Consider the following 22,346-nt stretch of genomic DNA (forward strand, 5'->3'; position numbering starts at 1 on the left):
TATTTATTGGTATAAATGGGGGATGGGCAACTGGCGGCCTGGTCCACGGACCAATTTCCCCAAAATAAAATACAAATGGTAATAATAATAATAATATATACTGTATATATGCAGTGCCGTGAAAAAGTATGTCTTCTTTCTAATTGTCTCTATTTTTGCACATTTTTAATACTGAATGTTATCAGATCTTCAATATAAACCTAATATTAGATAAAGATAAACTGAGTTAACAAATAACACAACAATGACATACTTATTTCATAACATCTCAATTGGGATTAGGTCAAGACTTAAACTAGGCCATTCTCAAATGTGTTGCTTTTTAGCCAGTTTCATGTAGACTTGTTTGTGTGTTTTGGATCATTGTCTTGCTGCATGACCCAGCTGCATTTAAGCTTCAGCTCACAGATGAATGGCCTGACATTCTCCTGTAGAATTCTCTGATACAGAGCAGAATTCATGGTTCCTTCTATTAAGGCAAGTCGTAAAGGTCCTGAGGCAGTAAAGCATCCCCAAACCATCACACTACCACCACAATGCTTGACCATTGGTATGAGGTTCTTACTGTGGAATGCAGTGCTTGGTTTCCTCCAGGCATAATAGGACCCATTTGTAAATGTATTAAAAATAAAACCAGAAATACTTGATTTAGTGTATATAAGTATTCAGACTCTTTGCTATGAGACTTGAAATTGAGCTCAAGTGCATCCTGTTTCCATTGATCATCCTTGTGATGTTTCTACAACTTGATTGGAGTCCACCTGTGGTAAATTCAATTGACTGGACATGATTTTGAAAGGAATACACCTGTCTATATAAGGTCCCACAGTTGACAGGGCATGTCAGAGCAAAAACCAAGCCATGAGGTCGAAGGAATTGTCCGTAGAGCTCCGAGACAGGATTGTGTCGAGGCACAGATCTGGGGAAGGGTTCCAAAAAATGTCTGCAGCATTGAAGGTCCCCAAGAACACAGTGGCCTCCATCACTCTTAAATGGAGGAACCACCAAGAATCTTCTTAGAGCTGGCCGCCTGGCCAAACTGAGCAATCGGGGGAGAAGGGCCTTGGTCAGGGAGGTGACCAAGAAACCAATGGTCACTCTTACAGAGCTCCAGAGTTCCTCTGTGGAAGAAGGACAACCATCTCTGCAGCACTCCACCAATCAGGCTTTTATGGTAGACACTCCTCAGTAAAAGGCACATGACAGCCCGATTGGAGTTTGCCAAAAGACACCTAAAGGACCATAAAAAACAAGATTGAACTCTGATAAAACCAAGATGGAATTCTTTGTCCTGAATGCCAAGCGTCACATCTGGAGGAAACCTAGCACCATCTCTATGGTGTGGCAGCATCATGCTGTGGGGATGTTTTTCAGTGGCAGGGACTGGGAGACTAGTCAGTATCAAGATAAAGATGAACGGAGCAAAGTACAGAGAGATCCTTGATGAAAACCTGCTCCAGAGCACTCTGGACCTCACACTGGGGCGAAGGTTCACCTACCAACAGGACAACAACCCCAATGCAGGAGTGGTTTTGGGGCATGGATTCTACAAAATGTCGAAAGCATTCTACAAGGATGCTGGCCCATGTTGAATCCAATGCTTCCCACAGTTGTGTCAAGTTGACTGGTTGTCATATGTGTGGTGGAACATTTTGGATTTACACAGGAAACGGTTGAGGGTGAAAAACCCAGCAGCTTTACAGTTCTTGACACAAATCGGTGCACCTGGCACCTACAGTACTACTGTCATGACGTTGCCATGTTGGGTGAGGTTTATGACCCCCCCCATAAATACCTTTCCCCCTTTTCTTTCCACTCTACAGAATGGACTCTTGGAAAGCCCTTTGTTAACATAGCGAGAGTATGGTAACATCAAAAGGTTGGGGAATGGAACAATATTTCCCTTTCTCAACCAGTTGAAAGTGTCCATTGGTACTTAAAGAATATGATGTCAGATCAGTTGTTGTCTGGGACATTATATCTGATGATAGGACGACATAAATTGTATCTTGGAAATTCTACACATTGTAGTTATCAGATTCACATGGAATTGTTGTGCAATTGAAATGTTTAAATATGAAACTATTTGTGAAAAAATTAAATGTAATTTTAGCTTCTAAATGAGAGAATTGTTTTCATAAGTAAACTATGCTCACTCAGTGGCCACGCCCAGGTGAACAGACATTGGTTGAGAACTATGAAACATGCCCTTCTCTCCCCCAGTACATAAGCCAGTTGACAGAAGTCAACCTCAGTTCCTGATGATGTGAGGACTGGTGTCCATGCGTTTAAAAGGGCTAATTTCAACTACAACCTAACAAAATTAACATTTAGTTCCAGAAATGTTAGGACTGCTGTCCTAACGTATAAAAGGGCGAATTTCAACGTGGAGGTGACGATCACCACGCTGGAATGTGAATTTCGACTAGACCAGCCAGAATACAGCACGAGCTGATTATGGCAACTTGGTTTGAACTTTAAACTATTATTCACTAAAGAAGTGATACATCCTAGACACCGAGTTATCAGCTGCAGCTGTAAACATACGTGGCCTAGGAAAGGACTGACAATCTCCTAAGAACGACAGGGTATTTTAACGTATCCGCTCTACAACACTACGACCAGAAAGATCTGATGGGTAAATCAGTCTTCCATCTTTGACCCATCTATCGAAGCGCAGCTCAGAGTAAATATATATATCTCTTGCATTTTCCTTTTCCGAATGGGCGGTTATTAGAATGCATAAGATTCTGCATTTATGGTAGCATAGCATAGCGACCCAATCCCTTTGTCCCTCAGTCTTCCCGGTCTTTCATTCAAACCCAACCCCCTTCCTTTGTGTTACCAGCCGTCATATCGGGTTAGCCCACTAGGGGCTTTTCATGACATGATATTAGTCAATGTGTGATCTAACCTGTGTGTGTGTACTGTATATATATATAAACTCGGCAAAAAAAGAAACATTCCTTTTTCAGGACCCTGTCTTTCAAAGATAATTCGTAAAAATCCACTGTTTCCCATGCTTGTTCAATGAACCATAAACAATTAATGAACATGCACCTGTGGAACAGTCATTAAGACACTAACAGCTTACAGACGGTAGGCAATTAAGGTTACAGTTATGAAAACTTAGAACACTAAAGAGGCCTTTCTACTGACTGAAAAACACCAAAAGAAAGATGCCCAGGGTCCCTGCTCATCTGCGTGAACGTGCCTTAGGCATGCTGCAAGGAGGCATGAGGACTGCAGATGTGGCCAGGGCAATAAATTGCAATGTCCGTACTGTGACACGCCTAAGACAGCGCTACAGGGAGACAGGATGGACAGCTGTTCGTCCTCGCAGTGGCAGACCACATGTAACAACAGCTGCACATGATTGGTACATCCAAACATCACACCAGCGGGACAGGTACAGGATGGCAACAACAACTGCCTGAGTTACACCAGGAACGCACAATCCCTCCATCAGTGCTCAGACTGTCCGCAATAGGCTGAGAGAGGCTGGACTGAGGGCTTGCTGGACTGAGGGCTTGTAGGCCTGTTGTAAGGCAGGTCCTCACCAGACATCACCGGCAACAACGTCGCCTATGGGCACAAACCCACCGTCGCTGGATCAGACAGGACTGGCAAAAAGTGCTCTTCACTGACGAGTCGCGGTTTTGTCTCACCAGGGGTGATGGTCGGATTCGCATTTATCGTCGAAGGAATGAGCGTTACACCGAGGCCTGTACTCTGGAGCGGGATCGATTTGGAGGTGGAGGGTCCGTCATGGTCTGGGGCGGTGTGTCACAGCATCATCAGACTGAGCTTGTTGGCATTGCAGGCAATCTCAACGCTGTGCGTTACAGGGAAGACATCCTCCTCCCTCATGTGGTACCCTTCCTGCAGGCTCATCCTGACATGACCCTCCAGCATGACAATGCCACCAGCCATACTGCTCGTTCTGTGTGTGATTTCCTGCAAGACAGGAATGTCAGTGTTCTGCCATGACCAGCGAAGAGCCCGGATCTCAATCCCATTAAGCACGTCTGGGACCTGTTGGATCGGAGGGTAAGGACTAGGGCCATTCCCCCCAGAAATGTCCGGGAACTTGCAGGTGCCTTGGTGGAAGAGTGGGGTAACATCTCACAGCAAGAACTGCCAAATCTGTTGCAGTCCATGAGGAGGAGATGCACTGCAGTACTTAAAGCAGCTGGTGGCCACACCAGATACTGACTGTTACTTTTGATTTTAAACCCCCCTTTGTTCAGGGACACATTATTCCATTTCCGTTAGTCACATGTCTGTGGAACTTGTTGTGTTCATACAAATATTTAAACATGTTAAGTTTGCTGAAAATAAACGCAGTTGACATTGAAAGGACGTTTCTTTTTTTGCTGAGTTTATGTAATTCTGTGTGATTATTTAGGTATTTAGTAAATACATAATTAAGCCAATTTGTGTATTGCTGATTCAACTTATTAGCTAGGGTACGTGCAGATAACTAAGTACTTACGACAATAAGAATTAGACCAATCTAGGTGAATATTAATAATTGACTGCTATTGATATTAAAGATCTTCAGATCTTTTAGAGAGTGGATTCGGGAGATAACCGCTCTATATAAATGAATGCTTCCCTGGTGCCCCAGGTTATTCATGGTTTAATTGTTGCATGGTTTAATTCAATCACGTAATCAATTAAACGGCAGGTAATCGATTTGATAAAATGGCATGTCATATAATTGAATCATAGTCAGACACGACACTTAACTCTTTTGTCTTGCCCATTAACCCTCTGAATGACACATATACACAATCCATGTCTCAATTGTCTCAAGGCTTAAACATCCTTCTTTAACCTGTCTGCTCCCCTTCATCTACACTGATTGAAGTGGATTTAACAAGTGGCATCAATAAGGGATCATATCTTACATCTGGATTCACCTGGTCAGTCTATGTCATGGAAAGAGCAGGTGTTCTTAATCAATCAATCAATCAAATGTATTTATAAAGCCCTTTTTACATCAGCCGATGTCACAAAGTGCTATACAGAAACCCAGCCTAAAACCCCAAACAGCAAGCAATGCAGATGTAGAAGCACGGTGGCTAGGAAATACTCCCTAGAAAGGCAGGAACCTAGGAAGAAACCTAAAGAGTGACCAGGCTCTGAGGGGTGGCCAGTCCTCTTCTGTCTGTACCGGGTTGAGATTATAACAGTACATGGCCAAGATGTTCAAACGTTCATAGATGACCAGCAGGGTCAATAATAATAATAATCACAGAGGGGGCAACAGGTCAGCACCTCAGGAGTAAATGTCAGTTAGCTTTTCATAGCCGAGCATTCAGAGTCAGAGATAGCAGGTACAGGAGAGAGAGAGTCGAAAACAGCAGGTCCGGGACAAGGTAGCACATCCGGTGAACAGGTCAGGGTTCCATAGCCTCAGGCAGAACAGTCGAAACTGGACCAGCAGCATGACCAGGTGGACTAGGGCATGGTCCCAGGGCTTAGGTCCTCCGGGAGGGGAGGGAGAGGAAGGAGAGAGAATTAGAGAATACTTAAATTCACACAGGACACCGGATAAGACAGGAGAAATACTCCAGATGTAACAGACTGACCCTAGCCCCCCGACATATAAACTATTGCAGCATAAATACTGGAGGCTGAGACAGGAGGGGTCAGGAGACACTGTGGACCCGTCCGGCGATACCCCTGGACAGAGCCAACCAGGCAGGATATAACCCCACCCACTTTGCCAAAGCACAGCCCCCACACCACTAGAGGGATATCTTCAAACCACCAACTTACTACCCTGAGACAAGGCTGAGTATAGCCCACAAAGATCTCCCCCACGGCACGAACCTGGGAGGCGCGCCAAACCCGGACAGGAAGATCACGTCAGTGACTCAACCCACTCAAGTCACGCACCCCTCCTAGGGACGGAATGGAAGAGCACCAGTAAGCCAGTGACTCAGCCCCCGTAATAGGGTTAGAGGCAGAATCCCAGAGGAGAGAGAGGAACCGGTCAGGCAGAGACTGCAAGGGCAGTTCGTTGCTCCAGTGCCTTTCCGTTCACCTTCACACCCCTGGGCCAGACTACTCTCAATCATAGGACCTACTGAAGAGATGAGTCTTCAATAAAGACTTAAAGGTTGAGACCGAGTCTGCGTCTCACATGGGTAGGCAGACCATTCCATAAAAATGGAGCTCTATAGGAGAAAGCCCTGCCTCCAGCTGTTTGCTTAGAAATTCTAGGAACAGTGAGGAGGCCTGCGTCTTGTGACCGTAGCGTATGTGTAGGTATGTACGGCAGGACCAAATCGGAGAGATAGGTAGGAGCAAGCCCATGTAATGCTTTGTTTTCTATGATGATGAGTTCCGATTTTTTTGTGACCCCATCCCTATTAAAGTTGCCCATCCCTGATATATAGACCATAACAATAAACCCCCAATATCCATAGTAAGGTGCTTTTGGAAAACACGACTACATGAGATCCAAAAGGGATTTAGGTTTCCAGCCAAGCCTACTAAGCTTACATCATCCAAACCATTTAGATATAATCAGAACCAAATGCTCTGAATCCCATTCTCAGACTGAGACTCCTTGGAACAGATTTAAAGTCTGTGTCTGTCTGTACATGACGTTGGTGTCTGCGGGAGTAGTTATTGATAAGTTAGTGTCTGACACAGTCACACACAAGCTAGTTCCTCAAGCTTCTTTTTATAGCTCCCACTGTAGATCGCTCATCTGATTCAGACTGTTTCTCTCTGACTGTGACAGACACAGATCCCCAGATAAGGCCACTACACAGCACGCAGAAACAGAATCCAGCTCAAATCATTTTAGACATGTTCTACGTTCCCCGATTAAGAGACATAAGCACAGCTAATCGCAGGCATTTAGCTGCCTTTTTCCTGCTTAGCTCCTGTATCACAGTGGAGTGGGCCAACTATATCTTTCTCTATCCCTTCCATCCATGCTATTTTGGGAGCTGCAAATAAAAGGAAATGGTGTTGGTTCTGCGGGGGCTGAGGGGGCGCGCCTACGAGGCTGAGGCGTTTATACCCATCAGCGGTATTGCTTTTCGCTCTGCTCCTGAAAAGCAGAGCTGGTTGTAAAGGCTTTACGAGTGTGGTGTGGTGTAGCGTGGTGTAGTGTAGTGTGGTGTAGTGTGGTGTGGTGTAGTGTGGTGTAGTGTAGTGTGGTGTGGTGTGGTGTAGTGTGGTGTAGCGTGGTGTAGTGTGGTGTAGTGTGGTGTTGTGTAGTGTAGTATAGTGTAGTGTAGTGTGGTGTGGTGTAGCGTAGTAAGGTGTAGTATTGCGTAGCATGGTGTAGTGTAGTGTAGCATAGTGTAGTGTAGCGTGGTGTAGTGTAGTGTGGTGTAGTGGGGTGTGGTGTAGTGTAGTGTGGTGTGGTGTAGTGTGGTGTGGTGTAGCGTGGTGTAGTGTAGTGTGGTGTAGTGTGGTGTGGTGTAGTGTGGTGTGGTGTAGCGTGGTGTAGTGTAGCTTGGTGTAGTGTAGTGAGGGAGGACGGGTTGACGACCATGGGTCCTGGGGCTGTAGGGGTTTGTGTCAGTGATCAGTGTGGCTGTCCCCGGCCCTGATCTGTAATAACACACACACACTGTGGCTGTGTGTCAGTGATCAATGCGCCCTGCCTGTCTGTCTGTCTGCCCTGATACCTCTGAATGATGCTCCTCTCAGCCCCAGCCCTCTCCTGGACATCTCCTTTACTCTATATGGCACTTTGAGGCCACTGTCCCTCCTCCACTGTCACCGCCACTCACACTCTGACCTAACCTGGATCACCACCACAGCCTAGCCCCTCCCTCCTGTGATGTGGAATTCAATTCCTAACTAAGGACAGTTGGAAATATTTTGACTGCACCGTCGTGATTCTACATCGTTTCTTATACAGTACCAGTCAAAAGTTTGGACACACCTACTCATTCCAGGGTTTTTCTTTATATTTGACTATTTTCTACATCGTAGAATAATAGTGAAGACATCAAAACTATGAAACATTACATATGAAATAATTTAGTAACCAAAAATCTAGATGACAGCTTTGCACACTCTTGGCATTCTCAACCAGCTTCATGAGGCAGTCACCTGGAATGCATTTCAGTTAACAGGTGTGCCTTGTTAAAAGTTAATTTGTGGAATTTCTTTCCTTTGTAATGCATTTGAGCCAATCAGTTGTGTTGTGACAAGGTAGGGGTGGTATACAGAAGATAGCTCTATTTGGTAAAAGACCAAGTCCATATTATATCAAGAACAGCTCAAATAAACAAAGAGAAACAACAGTCCATCATTACTTTAAGACATGAAGGTCAGTCAATCCGGAAAATGTCAACAACTTTGAAAGTTTCTTCAAGTGCAGTTGCAAAAACCATCAAGCACTATGATGAAACTGGCTCTCATGAGGACCACCACAGGAAAGGAAGTCACAGAGTTCCCTCTTCTGCAGAGGATCATTTCATTAGATTTACCAGCCTCAGAAATCGGCAATTAACTGCAGCCCAAATAAATGCTTCACAGAGTTCAAGTAACAGACACATCTCAACATCAACTGTTCAGAGGAGACTGCGTGAATCAGGCCTTCATGGTTGAATTGCTGCAAAGAAACCACTATTAAAGGACACCAATAAGAAGAATAAACTTGCATGGGCCAAGAAACACGAGCAATGGACATTAGACCAGTAGAAATCTGCCCTTTTGAGATTTTTGTGAGACACAGAGTAGGTGAACGGATGATCTCCGCATGTGTGGTTCCCACCGTGAAGCATGGAGGAGGAGGCGTGATGGTGAAGGGGTGCTTTGCTAGTGACACTGTGATTTGTTTAGAATTCAAGCCATTCTACGCCATCCCATCTGGTTTGCGCTTAGTGGGACTGTCATTTGTTTTTCAACAGGATAATGACCCAAAACACACCTCTAGGCTGTGTAAGATCTATTTGACCGAGAAGGAGAGTGATGGAGTGCTGCATCAGATGACCTGGCCCCAACAATCAACCGACCTCAACCCAATTGAGATGGTTTTGGGATGAATTGTACCACAGAGTGAAGGAAAAGCAGCCAACAAATGCTCAGCATATGTGGGCACACCTTCATGACTGTTGGAAAAGCATTCCAAGTGACTACCTCATTTACATTTACATTTAAGTCATTTAGCAGACGCTCTTATCCAGAGCGACTTACAAATTGGTGCATTCACCTTACGATATGCAGTGGAACAACCACTTTACAATAGTGCATCTAAATCTTTTAGGGGGGGGGGGGGGGTTAGAAGGATTACTTTATCCTATCCTAGGTATTCCTTAAAGAGGCGGGGTTTCAGGTGTCTCCGGAAGGTGGTGATTGACTCCGCTGTCCTGGCGTCGTGAGGGAGCTTGTTCCACCATAGGGGTGCCAGAGCAGCGAACAGTTTTGACTGGGCTGAGCGGGAACTGTGCTTCCTCAGAGGTAGGGGGGCCAGCAGGCCAGAGGTGGATGAGCGCAGTGCTCTTGTTTGGGTGTAGGGACTGATCAGAGCCTGAAGGTACGGAGGTGCCGTTCCCCTCACGGCTCCGTAGGCAAGCACCATGGTCTTGTAGCGGATGCGAGCTTCAACTGGAAGCCAGTGGAGAGAGCGGAGGAGCGGGGTGACGTGAGAGAACTTGGGAAGGTTGAACACCAGACGGGCTGCGGCATTCTGGATGAGTTGTAGGGGTTTAATGGCACAGGCAGGGAGCCCAGCCAAATGCGAGTTGCAGTAATCCAGACGGGAGATGACAAGTGCCTGGATTAGGACCTGCGCCGCTTCCTGTGTGAGGCAGGGTCGTACTCTGCGAATGTTGTAGAGCATGAACCAACAGGATCGGGTCACCGCCTTGATGTTAGTGGAGAACGACAGGGTGTTGTCCAGGGTCACGCCAAGGTTCTTAGCACTCTGGGAGGAGGACACAATGGAGTTGTCAACCGTGATGGCGAGATCATGGAACGGGCAGTTCTTCCCCGGGAGGAAGAGCAGCTCCGTGTTGCCGAGGTTCAGCTTGAGGTGGTGATCCGTCATCCACACTGATATGTCTGCCAGACATGCAGAGATGCGATTCGCCACCTGGTTATCAGAAGGGGGAAAGGAGAAGATTAATTGTGTGTCGTCTGCATAGCAATGATAGGAGAGACCATGTGAGGATATGACAGAGCCAAGTGATTTGGTGTATAGCGAGAATAGGAGAGGGCCTAGAACAGAGCCCTGGGGGACACCAGTGGTGAGAGCACGTGGTGCGGAGACAGATTCTCGCCACGCCACCTGGTAGGAGCGACCTGTCAGGTAGGACACAATCCAAGCGTGGGCCGCGCCGGAGATGCCAAACTCGGAGAGGGTGGAGAGGAGGATCTGCTGGTTCACAGTATCAAAGGCAGCAGATAGGTCTAAAAGGATGAGAGCAGAGGAGAGAGAGTTAGCTTTAGCAGTGCGGAGAGCCTCCGTGACACAGAGAAGGGCAGTCTCAGTTGAATGACCAGTCTTGAAACCTGACTGATTTGGATCAAGAAGGTCGTTCTGAGAGAGATAGCAAGAGAGCTGGCCAAGGACGGCACGCTCAAGAGTTTTGGAGAGAAAAGAAAGAAGGAAAACTGGTCTGTAGTTGTTGACATCGGAGGGATCGAGTGTAGGTTTTTTGAGAAGGGGTGCAACTCTCGCTCTCTTGAGGACGGAAGGGACGTATCCAGTGGTCAAGGATGAGTTGATGAACGAAGTGAGATAAGGGAGAAGGTCTCCGGAAATGGTCTGGAGGAGAGAGGAGGGGATAGGGTCAAGCGGGCAGGTTGTTGGGCGGCCGGCCGTCACAAGTCGCAAGATTTCATCTGGAGAGAGAGGGGAGAAAGAGGTCAAAGCATAGGGTAGGGCAATGTGAGCAGGACCAGTGGTAGAAAGTGGACCAGCGGTGTCGTTTGACTTAACAAACGAGGAGCGGATGTCGTCAACCTTCTTTTCAAAATGGTTGACGAAGTCATTCGCAGAGAGGGAGGAGGGGGGGAGGAGGATTCAGGAGGGAGGAGAAGGTGGAAAAGAGCTTCCTAGGGTTAGAGGCAGATGCTTGGAATTTAGAGTGGTAGAAAGTGGCTTTAGCAGCAGAAACAGAAGAGGAAAATGTAGAGAGGAGGGAGTGAAAGGATGCCAGGTCCGCAGGGAGGCGAGTTTTCCTCCATTTCCGCTCGGCTGCCCGGAGCCCTGTTCTGTGAGCTCGCAATGAGTCGTCGAGCCACGGAGCAGGAGGGGAGGACCGAGCCGGTCAGGAGGATAGGGGACATAGAGAGTCAAAGGATGCAGAAAGGGAGGAGAGGAGGGTTGAGGAGGCAGAATCAGGAGATAGGTTGGAGAAGGTTTGAGCAGAGGAAGAGATGATAGGATGGAAGAGGAGAGAGTAGCGGGAGAGAGAGAGCGAAGGTTGCGACGGCGCAATACCATCTGAGTAGGGGCAGAGTGAGAAGTGTTGGAGGAGAGCGAGAGGGAAAAGGATACAAGGTAGTGGTCGGTGACTTGGAGGGGAGTTGCAATGAGATTAGTGGAAGAACAGCATCTAGTAAAGATGAGGTCAAGCGTATTGCCTGCCTTGTGAGTAGGGGGGGAAGGTGAGAGGGTGAGGTCAAAAGAGGAGAGGAGTGAAGCTAGTTGAGAGAATGCCAAGAGTGTGCAAAGCTGTCAAGGCAAAGGGTGGCTACTTTGAAGAATCTAAAATATTTTGGGATTTGTTTAATACTTTTTTGGTTTCTACATGATTCCATACGTGTTATTTCATAGTTTTGATGTCTTCACTATTATTCTACAATATAGAAAATATCAAAAATAAAGAAAACCCCTTGAATGAGTATGTGTGGCTAAACTTTTGGCTGGTACCGTATTTCTGTTGAGAATGAGATTTTATCAGGCGTTTTGACAGGTCATTTTTCTCTTGGATGGACCAAAGTCAGGTCACAAGTACTCCAGTCAGATTCTCTAGTTATTGTTTACCTGTCCATTCCATTCCATCACTGTAACATGTTAACCTGCAGAGTAGAGAAGCTCTTCATGGTAAAAGTTAGCATGCTCTCCTCCTCTTGCCCTGAAGTTATCATGTACCTGTGTGAGGAGGCAAGGTGGGGCTCACTCAAGCACAGCAGAGACAGGTCTACCAAGTGGAACAGAAAGGCAGAAGAACGTCTGTCTGGTAGGCTACACCAGGATTCACTAAATATAAAACCACCTCTCTCTGATCCTACTCTGTCTCTCTTCATAGAACCCTCACCCTCTCACCCTTTGACCCTGCCTCTCTCTATAGTATCTCTGACCTCCCTCTCTCTCTCTCCCTCCGTCCCTCCCTCCCTCCCTGTATCTAACCCCTTCTCTCTCTCTCTTCTCTCTCCTCCAGCCGGTGCCCATCGATGACTCGTTCTGTGGTCTGGACATCAACCAGCCCCTAGGCGGCTCTCAGCTGGTGACGGGACACACCCTCTACACAGAGACACGGGACCGCATGACCTCCGTCACCTCCTACGTCTACAACGGATACTGCGTGGCCTTCGTCGGCACCAAGAGCGGACGCCTCAAAAAGGTCAGTTACTCTTACTGTCAGTTCCCGGCAGTTATGGTCAATTACCGGCTGTTATCGCCAGTCACAGCCTGGACTTCAAAAATACTGACTTACCTAGGGCCATTGCTCTTTAGGGAGCATAGGCCATCAATGACGCCTCTCGATTACACTCTGTTCTGGGCGGTCTTCTCTAGCTCGTTCAGCTATTGAAAAAGTCCTCTAGCTATTCTGGGCTCCCAGTTCAAGGTCCATTTAAAGCGATTGTGAAGCACTTCATCACTGTTGAAGCCCTGGCCTCAGGAGACTGAGGAGGCTGTCTGTCCACTGACTGGTCCTCGGAACCTCAGACGCTGAAGTGGTAGTATTCTATTCAAGGGACTGAATGGACGGAGCACGGTGTGGTGGTAAGGAGAAGATAAACCTTTCTCCTCCATATTTAATGCTTCTGGTCCTGTGACAGTTGGGCAGGTGGGCAGGGGTGTAGGGTGCAAGGGCGTGGGGGAGGAGGTGTCGTTCCTCTGTAGTGGTCATTATGTTCCCCTTGTGGAATGAGCTCTGTCTATGGTGGCCGTGCTGAATAACCTCTGCCAGCCCATTCATTTTAATAGGCACCTTTCTCCCTGAGACCCAGAGAGAGGGGAGGCTAGAGAGAGCTGGCCCACGCAAAATCCGGCCTGCAGTCTCTGCTGGAGCAGACAGACAATGCTGTTGGTTAAAGCTACAGTCTGCGATTTGAGAAACAGCCATAAAAATGAATTTAAATGACAATTGAATAGATTCCCAGATCCCAGACTGTCGCTTTAAGGGCTAGACAGTCCTCAAATGTCACATTTCACCTCACCACCACCAAAGCAAGGCAGCATAAAGAGCATCTACTCTAGTGGCTCAGGTGGCTATTATGCATGGAGAGATTTGAGTGATGATGGAGAAAGTGGAGCATGTTGTGTGGTGGGAGAAGTTGGCAACTTCATCATAATAGAATTGTTAACCTGGTATTACACAGTCAGGGCTTTTTGGGTATTGAAGTACAGTGACAGCCAAGTGATGTATGTGTAATCTACAAGAGCTCCCTGTGTTTACAGCTGTTGAGGCCGCCTTGCTGACAGGGTCATAATTTCAGCTAAACCTAGGGTATGGCAATGTGACAGGTCCCCCCCCCCCCCCCCCCCCAAGGATTTCTTTGAAAATGTAAGCTAATTTACTGAATTTCTACACAATTTAAAAACTCTAAAATGCAATTTGGAGAACAGAAAAAAAAACAAGCAAAATGGACTCCAGCCATGATCTGCTTGTTGCTGTAGCTTCATTCCCCTCAGTCAATAGGGGACTGAACATTCTACAAACAGCTGCCTGCTATGCACTAGCTCCGCACTGGGATTACACCTCTAGTTTAGTTTCATGTCAAGTCAAACAGCAGTTACCTAGCCAAAGCCATCTACTACAGTCATCTTTACCTCTGCACTGTTTTCCATAAAGCCAGCCAGCCATACAAACAGCCTTCCCTCCTGCTCCCAGGCGTCAGCATGGTCCTAATGGTCCTAAAGTCATCTCGCTAATACCGTTAAACTGCATTTTTCTTTTAATTGGGGATGGAATGATTTTAGTAACCTATTTTAAATTGCCATACCCAATTGACGCCCCTGCTTGCTGAATGTAGATGATGTTGATGGTGATTGGTGAGGTGAGTTTTCCTCCTTTGTAAAGCTCTTTGAGCATCTGGAAAAGCACTATGCTGTATAGGTTGGGCTCCCGGGTGGAGCAGCGGTCTAAGGCACTGCATCTCAGTGCAAGAGGCGTCACTACAGTCCCTGGTTCAAATCCAGGCTGTATCACATCCGGCCAGTATGGCGTGCTCTCTGTTTCCCTTGCCCCTGGGACACAACACAAATGGACCTGCTCAGTTGTTGGTTGCTTCATCTATTTATTCATAATTGAATCTGTGCCCCAATCAGGATGTGGAATTGAAAGAGACTCATTCGGTGTAATCCCCCTTGTTTGAGGTACTTAATCATTTATAGAATTTTTTCTACATGATTAAATTGAACTAGACAGTAGAACACAATTCTCTACTCTCTGGTGCATTCAGTACTGTGGATTGTTTCCTTTTTATCTCCCTCCTGCGTTCCTCACATACCTTCTCTTTTCACATCCTCTCCCTGTCTCCATGTATGACAATGCCATGCAAAGTGAACCATCATGGCTGCCTGGCTGTCTGGTGCTGGTACTGTCATCTCCTCTCTCACATCTGCAGCATCATGGCTGTTACCACAGTAACCGTTGCATGGAGGAGGATTTATCCAGGATATCAGAAGGCACAGCGAGAGACAGAGCTCCACGGTCCACCGCCTTACTGCCTGGCTGGCTGGCTGGTTCACTGGCTGTCTGGCTGGGAGAGAAAATCCCGAAAGCCTGTATGTTCAGCCTGTTCAAGCATGGAACCTGATCCATTCATGACAAAGAGAGAGGGGACAGGATGAGGCAGCTTGGTAGCGTGTGGTTGCTGTGTGTTTAGGGGGTTACTTCCACCCTAGTGCTAAGCGATTAGTGCTGTTTGAGGTCGGTTCAGATTCAGTTTGATTATTAAAAAAATTATCACGATTTTCGTTTTCGATCATTTTTTTATACAGTAAGTGCATTATGCATGATGTGGGTTGAATGCTGTAACAACGCAGAATAAAACAATTAATAAAAGTCCCATGATGGTAGTGACTGCCCATTACTGCTCATCACTTAGTAACCATAATTTATTCACACTACTTTACTTTAATAAAATATTTCAGTTGTTGTCTATATTACATTTGTTTTATTTGACGTCTTTATTTCATTCCTAGTCATCATCTCATGTCTATTGAGCTGCTGCCTATGCTGTCTGACAAAATTACTATTTTGTAGTTCTTCAAAGTAAATAAGGCATACTTTTATGACTGCTAAATACCAACTGTCAATCACTTAGATAATGTATTTTCAGGTAGTAACTAGTGATGCACTGATATTACATTTTTGGCCGATACCAATATCCGATATTTTCCTTGCCAAAAAAACCCGATACCGATGCCAATAACCAGAGGTGGGACCAAGTCATTGTTTTACAAGTTACAAGTAAGTCTCAAGTCTTAGCGCTCAAGTCCTAAGTCAAGACAGGCAAGTCCGAGTCAAGTCTCAAGTCAAGACCGACAAGTATCAAGTCAAGTTCTAAACTTTGAGTTTCGAGTCCTAAACAAGTCATAATGTGCTCTTCACCAAATGTAATACCATTTCATATTTTTAGCAAGAGTAATAGTTACAGTGAGGGAAAAAAGTATTTGATCCCCTGCTGATTTTGTACGTTTGCCCACTGACAAAGAAATGATCAGACTATAATTTTAATGGTAGGTTTATTTGAACAGTGAGATACAGAATAACAACAAAAAAATCCAGAAAAAAGCATGTCGAAAATGTTATAAATTGATTTGCATTTTAATGAGGGAAATATATAACTATATAGCTAGGTGTCATCTAAAATAACCCTAATTTATAAGACAGTTCTTATTTGATGAATGGTGGCCGGACCCATCTATGTGAAGCTAGCCACAATAAGGGTTAGCCACAATAGACTTACAAATAAAAGTATTGCATAATTCTACTATTTGTATTAATTTGCATTACTGTCAATGACATACTTTTAGTTTGAAGGCAAACCGCAAATTCCACTATTGTGCCTAATCCTTATTTTGACTAGCTTCACAACACATAAACTGGTGCGGTCGAGCCTCACTAGCCAGATGAAGCTAGCTGGCTGCTTATAACGTTAGCTTTGGGTAACAGGGTTAAGTTGCTGACTAGCTATTTATTTTCATGAACTGAAGTTCAATTTCAATAGGCGAACAATAAATGGCAACCTAGCTAATACTTACTCACAAGGATTCCTAAATCATTGCTAAGAATAATGAAAATGACTGCAGGTTCTACTGGTCATTGTTTTCAGGCTGGTTGTATTGGTGCTAGCTAGGTACCAAGCTAAAGCTAGCTACCCCAGAAGTTGCGGTTGAAGAAATTATGCTTTATTACCAACGCGGTATTGTAAACACATGGCTCGTGGCCGGTGTTTGCTTGTTTGCAGAATTTTTTGTCCAGCTTTGACAAACGGCGTTCCATATTATGTATGTCGTGAAGCTATTACCAGTGATGCAATTTCTGTGTAACTCCGGTAGGGCAACATCTGAAAATAGCGTACTTGGTAGTGTGTACCAGTGCTCGACCAGTCGACGAAAGCCAACATCACCCACGACAGAGAACGGTTAATTGTCAAGGGCAATGAATCCCATTATCTTGGCTTTAATGGATTTCGCATTTGAGTTGTCTCGCTGAAATTTTGTTACACTTTCAAATGACTGCTCGATTTGATGACTGCTCGATCCACACAGCAGACATTGTGGGCTAGTTTAGGAATGCTGTGTTGCATGTATACGTCATGTACCTATGTTATATAGGTATGCACGTCAGCTTTGACATCGGTATTGCACATCGGGGCGTTAAATTAGACATCGGCCGATACCGATGTTGGCATTTTTAGCTAATATCGTCCGATTCCGATATGTTTACCGATATATCGTGCATCCATAGTAGTAATACCTTGCGAAGCAACAGCTGCTCTCTATATCCCCTCCCGATCGCACACTCTTCTCTCTTCCGTAGTAGCAAGTCGTAATAGAAACACAGACCGGACAAGTAGATGCGCAATGGATTATGGTCATTGAAGATAATTACCACGTTTTATGTGCTAAACTATGTCAAATATTGGCTTGTAGGAAACTACAACTCCCTACTACATCGCACAGTTCAGGCTGGATCTGATTTATCTCTAGAGAAATTGTGCAATGTGCGCATTGAGCTCACAGAAAAAAAAACAGAACAAAATGGAATTATTTAACCGACATCGTTCAATTTGTTGTTTAAAAAACGAAAAATAACCTACATTTCGGTTAATCGCTCAGCACTACTCCATCCTTGTGTGTCGCCCAGGCGGGAGGCCCGGAGGACCTGAGGGGAGGACCCCTAGTCCCTGCTCAAAATCCCAGCCCCAGCCCCTGCTCTCTCCCACTGAAGCCACAGCCCCTGCTCCAGCCTCAGACTCCCAGCCCCAGCCCTTGCTCTCTCCCACCGCAGCAGGCTGATAAGCTGTTGCCAGGCAGGCCATGGGGACCAGTGCACATCACTACATAGCAGGACAGGGCTATAGGTTTACAGGATGTTACGCTTGGTAGGTAAGGTGACACGGCATAGCAGTGCTAGAGCCTCATCCTTGCATAAGGAAGCTGGCATTCCACTGCATTCTCCTCCCCCAGAGCAGAGAGAGAGAGCAGAGAGAGGGCGGTGGAGGGAGAGCGAGGGAGCGAGAGAGAGAAGAGAGAAGAGGAAGGGGAGAGGAGAGGAGAGGAGGAGAAAGATACGTTAGTGCATCTGAACTAGGAACCAGGGCTCATCTGCACCGCTGCCTGTAATTGGATTGGCTTCCTTCCCAAAGAACCCCCCCCGACACACACACACACACACACACACACACACACACACACACACACACACACACACACACACACACACACACACACACACACACACACACACACACACACACACACACACACACACACACCTCCCTTCCCCACTTCCACACTCCCCAAGCCCCCCACCCTCTCTCTCTTTCTCTCTGTCTCTTTCTCTCTCTCACTCTCCATCCCTCTCTCCCTATAGAATAGCTCCTGCTGTTTATGTAGCTATTTCCTGGGCTGTGGTGGAGCATGGCGAAGGGAAGCCAGCTAGGATAGTGATGGTGGATTGTGCTACTGGTCAAATCAAATCAAATGTATTTATTTAGCCATTCTTACATCAGCTGATATCTCAAAGTGCTGTTCAGAAACCCAGGCTAAAACCCCAAACAGCAAGCAATGCAGGTGTAGAAGCACGGTGGCTAGGAAAAACTCCATAGAAAGGCCAAAACCTAGGAAGAAACCTAGAGAGGAACCAGGCTATGAGGGGTGGCCAGCCCTCTTCTGGCTGTGCAGGGTGGAGATTATAACAGAACATGGCCAAGATGTTCAAATGTTCATAAATGACCAGCATGGTCAAATAATAATAATCACAGTGGTTGTCGAGGGTGCAACAAGTCAGCACCTCAAGAGTAAATGTCAGTTGGCTTTTCATAGCCGATCATTGAGAGTATCTCTACCGCTCCAGCTGTCTCTAGAGAGTTGAAAACAGCAGGTCTGGGACAGGTAGCACATCCAGTGAACAGGTCAGGGTTCCATAGCCGCAGGCAGAACAGTTGAAACTGGAGCAGCAGCACAGTCAGGTAGACTGGGGACGGCAAGGAGTCATCATGCCAGGTAGTCCTGTGGCATGGTCCTATGGCTCAGGTCCTCCGAGAGAGAGAAAGAAAGAGAGAATTAGAGAGAGCATACTTAAATTCACACAGGACACCGGATAAGACAGGAGAAATACTCCACATATAACAGATATACTGGTGTGGTGGCAGGCAGGTGTTAGTAGGGGGGACAGGGGTTAAAAGGTGGTGGTAAGTCATTAACATGTGGTATGTGTGTGTGCAGCTATCAGTTACACATACATGTCAGTACATACACACAACAAGTGGATCACATGTCAGTACACACACACAACAAGTAGGTCACATGTCAGTACATACACACAGCAAGTAAGTCACATGTCAGTACATACACACAACAAGTAGGTCAGATGGGGAGAGGCGTTATGCCGTGAGGTGTTGTTTTATGTGTTGTTTAAAACCAGGTTTGCTGTTTACTTGCGCTATATAAGATGGGAGTTCCATGCACTCATGGCTCTGTATAATACTGTACGTTTCCTTGAATTTGTTCTGGACCTGGTGACTGTGAAAAGACCCCTGGTGGGATGTCTGGTGGGGTAAGTGTGTGTGTCAGTGCTGTGTGTAAGTTGACTATGCAAACAATTTGGAATTTCCGACACATTAATGTTTCTTATAAAAACAAGAAGTAACACAGTCAGTCTTTCCTCAACTCTTAGAGAGACTGGCATGCATTGTATTAATATTAGCCCCCTGATTACAACAAAGAGCAAGACGTGTCGCTACGTTCTGGGCCAGCTTCAGCTTAACTAGGTCTTCCTTTGCAGCGCTTGACCGTATGGCTGAACAATAATCAAAATAAGATCAAACTAGAGCCTGCAGGACTTGCTTTGTGTGGTGTCAAAAAAGCAGCGCACCTCTTTATTATGGACAGACTGCTCCCTATCTTTACAACCATTGAATCTATATGTTTTGACCATGACAATTTACAATCTAAGGTAACGCAAAGTAATTTAGTCTCCTTAACTTGTTCAACAGCCACACCATTCATTAGCAGATTCAGCTACAATGCTCTTAGTTTTATAGATGTTCAGGACCAGTTTATTACTGGACACCCATACCAAAACTGATTTCAACTCTGTTGAGGGTTTCAGTGACTTATTAGCTGTGGTTGCTGATGCTTATATGGTTGAATCATCAGCATACATGGACACACATGCTTTGTTTAATGCCAGTGGCAGGTAATTGGTAAAAATAGAAAAGAGTAGAGGGCCTAGAGAGCTGCCCTGCGGTACATGTTTGACAGTATAGAAGCTTCCTTTAAAGAAAACCCTCTGAGTTATATTAGATATCTCTGAATCCACAATATAGCAGAGGTTGAAAAGCCATAACACGTACTTTTTCTCAAACACAGGTTATGGTCAATAATATCAAAGGCTGCACTTAAATCTAACAGTACATCTCCCACAATGTTCTTATTATCAAGTTCTTTCAACCAATTGGTAATTTGTGTCAGTGCAGTACATGTTGAGTGCCCTTCCCTATAAGCATGGTGAAAGTCTGTTGTTAATTTGTTTACAGAGAAATAGCATTGTATTTGGTCAAACACACATTTTTTCCAGCAGTTTGCTAAGAGCTGGCAGCAAGCTGATAGGTTTGCTGTTATAACCAGCAAAGGCCGATTTACCACTCTTGTGTAGCAATGACTTTGGCTTCTCTCCAGGCCTGAGGACAAAGACTTTCCTCCTAGGCTCAGATTGAAGATATGACAGATAGGAGTGGCTATTGAGTCAGCTACCATCCTCAGTAGCTTTCCATCTAAGTTGTCAATGCCAGGAGATTTGTCATTATTGATCAATAACAATCATTTTTCTACCTCTCCCACACTAACTTTACACAATTCAAACTTGCAATACTTTTCTTTCACTATTTGTTTTTATATGCATGAGTACAATGGTTCACTGTTCGTTGTTGGCATTTCTACCTAAGTTTGCCCACTTTGCCAATGAAGTAATCATTAAAATAATTGGCAACATCAAATGGTTTTGTGATGAATAAGCCATCTGATTCGATGAAAGACGGAGTTGAATTTGTGTTTCTGCCCATAATTTCATTTAAAGTACTCCAAAGTTTTTTTTCTTCCATCATTCTTTATATCATTGATCTTGGCTTCATAATGGAGTTTCTTCTTCTTTTTGTTGACTTTAGTCACATAATTTCTCAGTTTGTAGTAAGTCAACCAATCAGATGTGCAGCCAACACCTATTATCTCCTCTCTTTCAACAATACAGTTTTTCAATTCCTCATCAATCCATGGAGCCTCAACAGTTCTAACAATCACTTTCTTAACAGGTGCATGCTTATCAATAATTGGAAGAAGCAATTTCATAAATTCATCAAGTGCATGTGAGCGTCTGGATGCTCCTTATTGATCACATCAGACCAACAAATATTTTTAACATCATACAGTGCATTCGGAAAGTATTCAGACACCTTGCCTTTTTCCACAGCCATCTTCTAAAATTGATTAAATCGTTTTTTCTCCTCATGAATCTACACACAATACCTCATAAAAAAACTGTTTTTTAGAATTTTTGGCCATTTTCTTTTTATAAATACACATTATTATCACATTTACATAAGTATTCAGTCCCTTTACTCATTACTTTGTTGAAGCACCTTTGGCAGCGATTACAGCCTCGAGTCTTCTTGGGTATGACACTGCAAGCTTGGCACACCTGTATTTGAGGAGTTTCTCCCATTCTTCTCTGCAGATCCTCTCAAGCTCTGTCAGATTGGATGGGGAGCGTCGCTACACAGCAATTTTCACGTCTCTCCAGAGATGTTCGATTGAGTTAAAGTCCAGGCTCTGGCTGGGCCACTAAAGAACATTCAAAGACTTGTCCCGAAGCCACTTCTGCATTGTCTTGGCTGTGTGCTTAGGGTTGTTGTCCTGTTAGAAGCTGAACCTTCACCCCACTCTGAGGTCCTGAGCGCTCTGGAGCAGGTTTCCATAAAGGGTCTCTTTTTACTTTGCTCCGTTCATCTTTCCCTCGATCCTTACTAGTCTCCCAGTCCCTGCTGTTGAAAAACATCCCCACAACATGATCTTGCCACCACCATGATGGTGCCAGGTTTCCTCCAGATGAGACGCTTGGCATTCAGGCCAAAGAGTACAATCTTGGTTTCATGAGAGTCCTTTGATGCCTTTTGCCTTTTGGCAAACTCCAAAATTAAATAAATAAAATAATTGGGCTGTCATGTGCCTTTTACTGAGGAGTGGCTTCCATCTGGCCACTCTACCATTAAGGCCTGATTGGTGGAGTGCTGCACAGATTGTTGTCCTTCGGGAAGGTTCTCCCATCTCCACAGAGGAACTGTGGAGCTCTGTCAGAGTGACCATCGGGTACTTGGTCACCTCCCTGTCCAAGGCCCTTCTCCCCCAATTGCTCAGCTCTAGGAAGAGTCTTGGTGGTTACACACTTTAGGAATGA

General features: G+C 45.3%; 1 protein-coding gene across 1 annotated transcript in view; it reads left to right on the forward strand.

The window, feature by feature from the left end:
- The window catches only part of LOC106567158 (plexin-A2), a 260,888-nt gene that overhangs the window by 48,398 nt on the left and 190,144 nt on the right, over window positions 1-22,346 (forward strand). Inside the window, exon 3 of the mRNA XM_082960069.1 lies at window positions 12,375-12,557. Within this exon, the coding sequence (XP_082816195.1) occupies window positions 12,375-12,557 (183 nt within the window). The remainder of the gene's footprint in view (window positions 1-12,374; window positions 12,558-22,346) is intronic.

Source organism: Salmo salar, chromosome 13, assembly GCF_965601325.2.
Source record: "Salmo salar chromosome 13, fSalSal1, whole genome shotgun sequence".
Classification (NCBI taxonomy): Eukaryota; Metazoa; Chordata; class Actinopteri; order Salmoniformes; family Salmonidae; genus Salmo; species Salmo salar.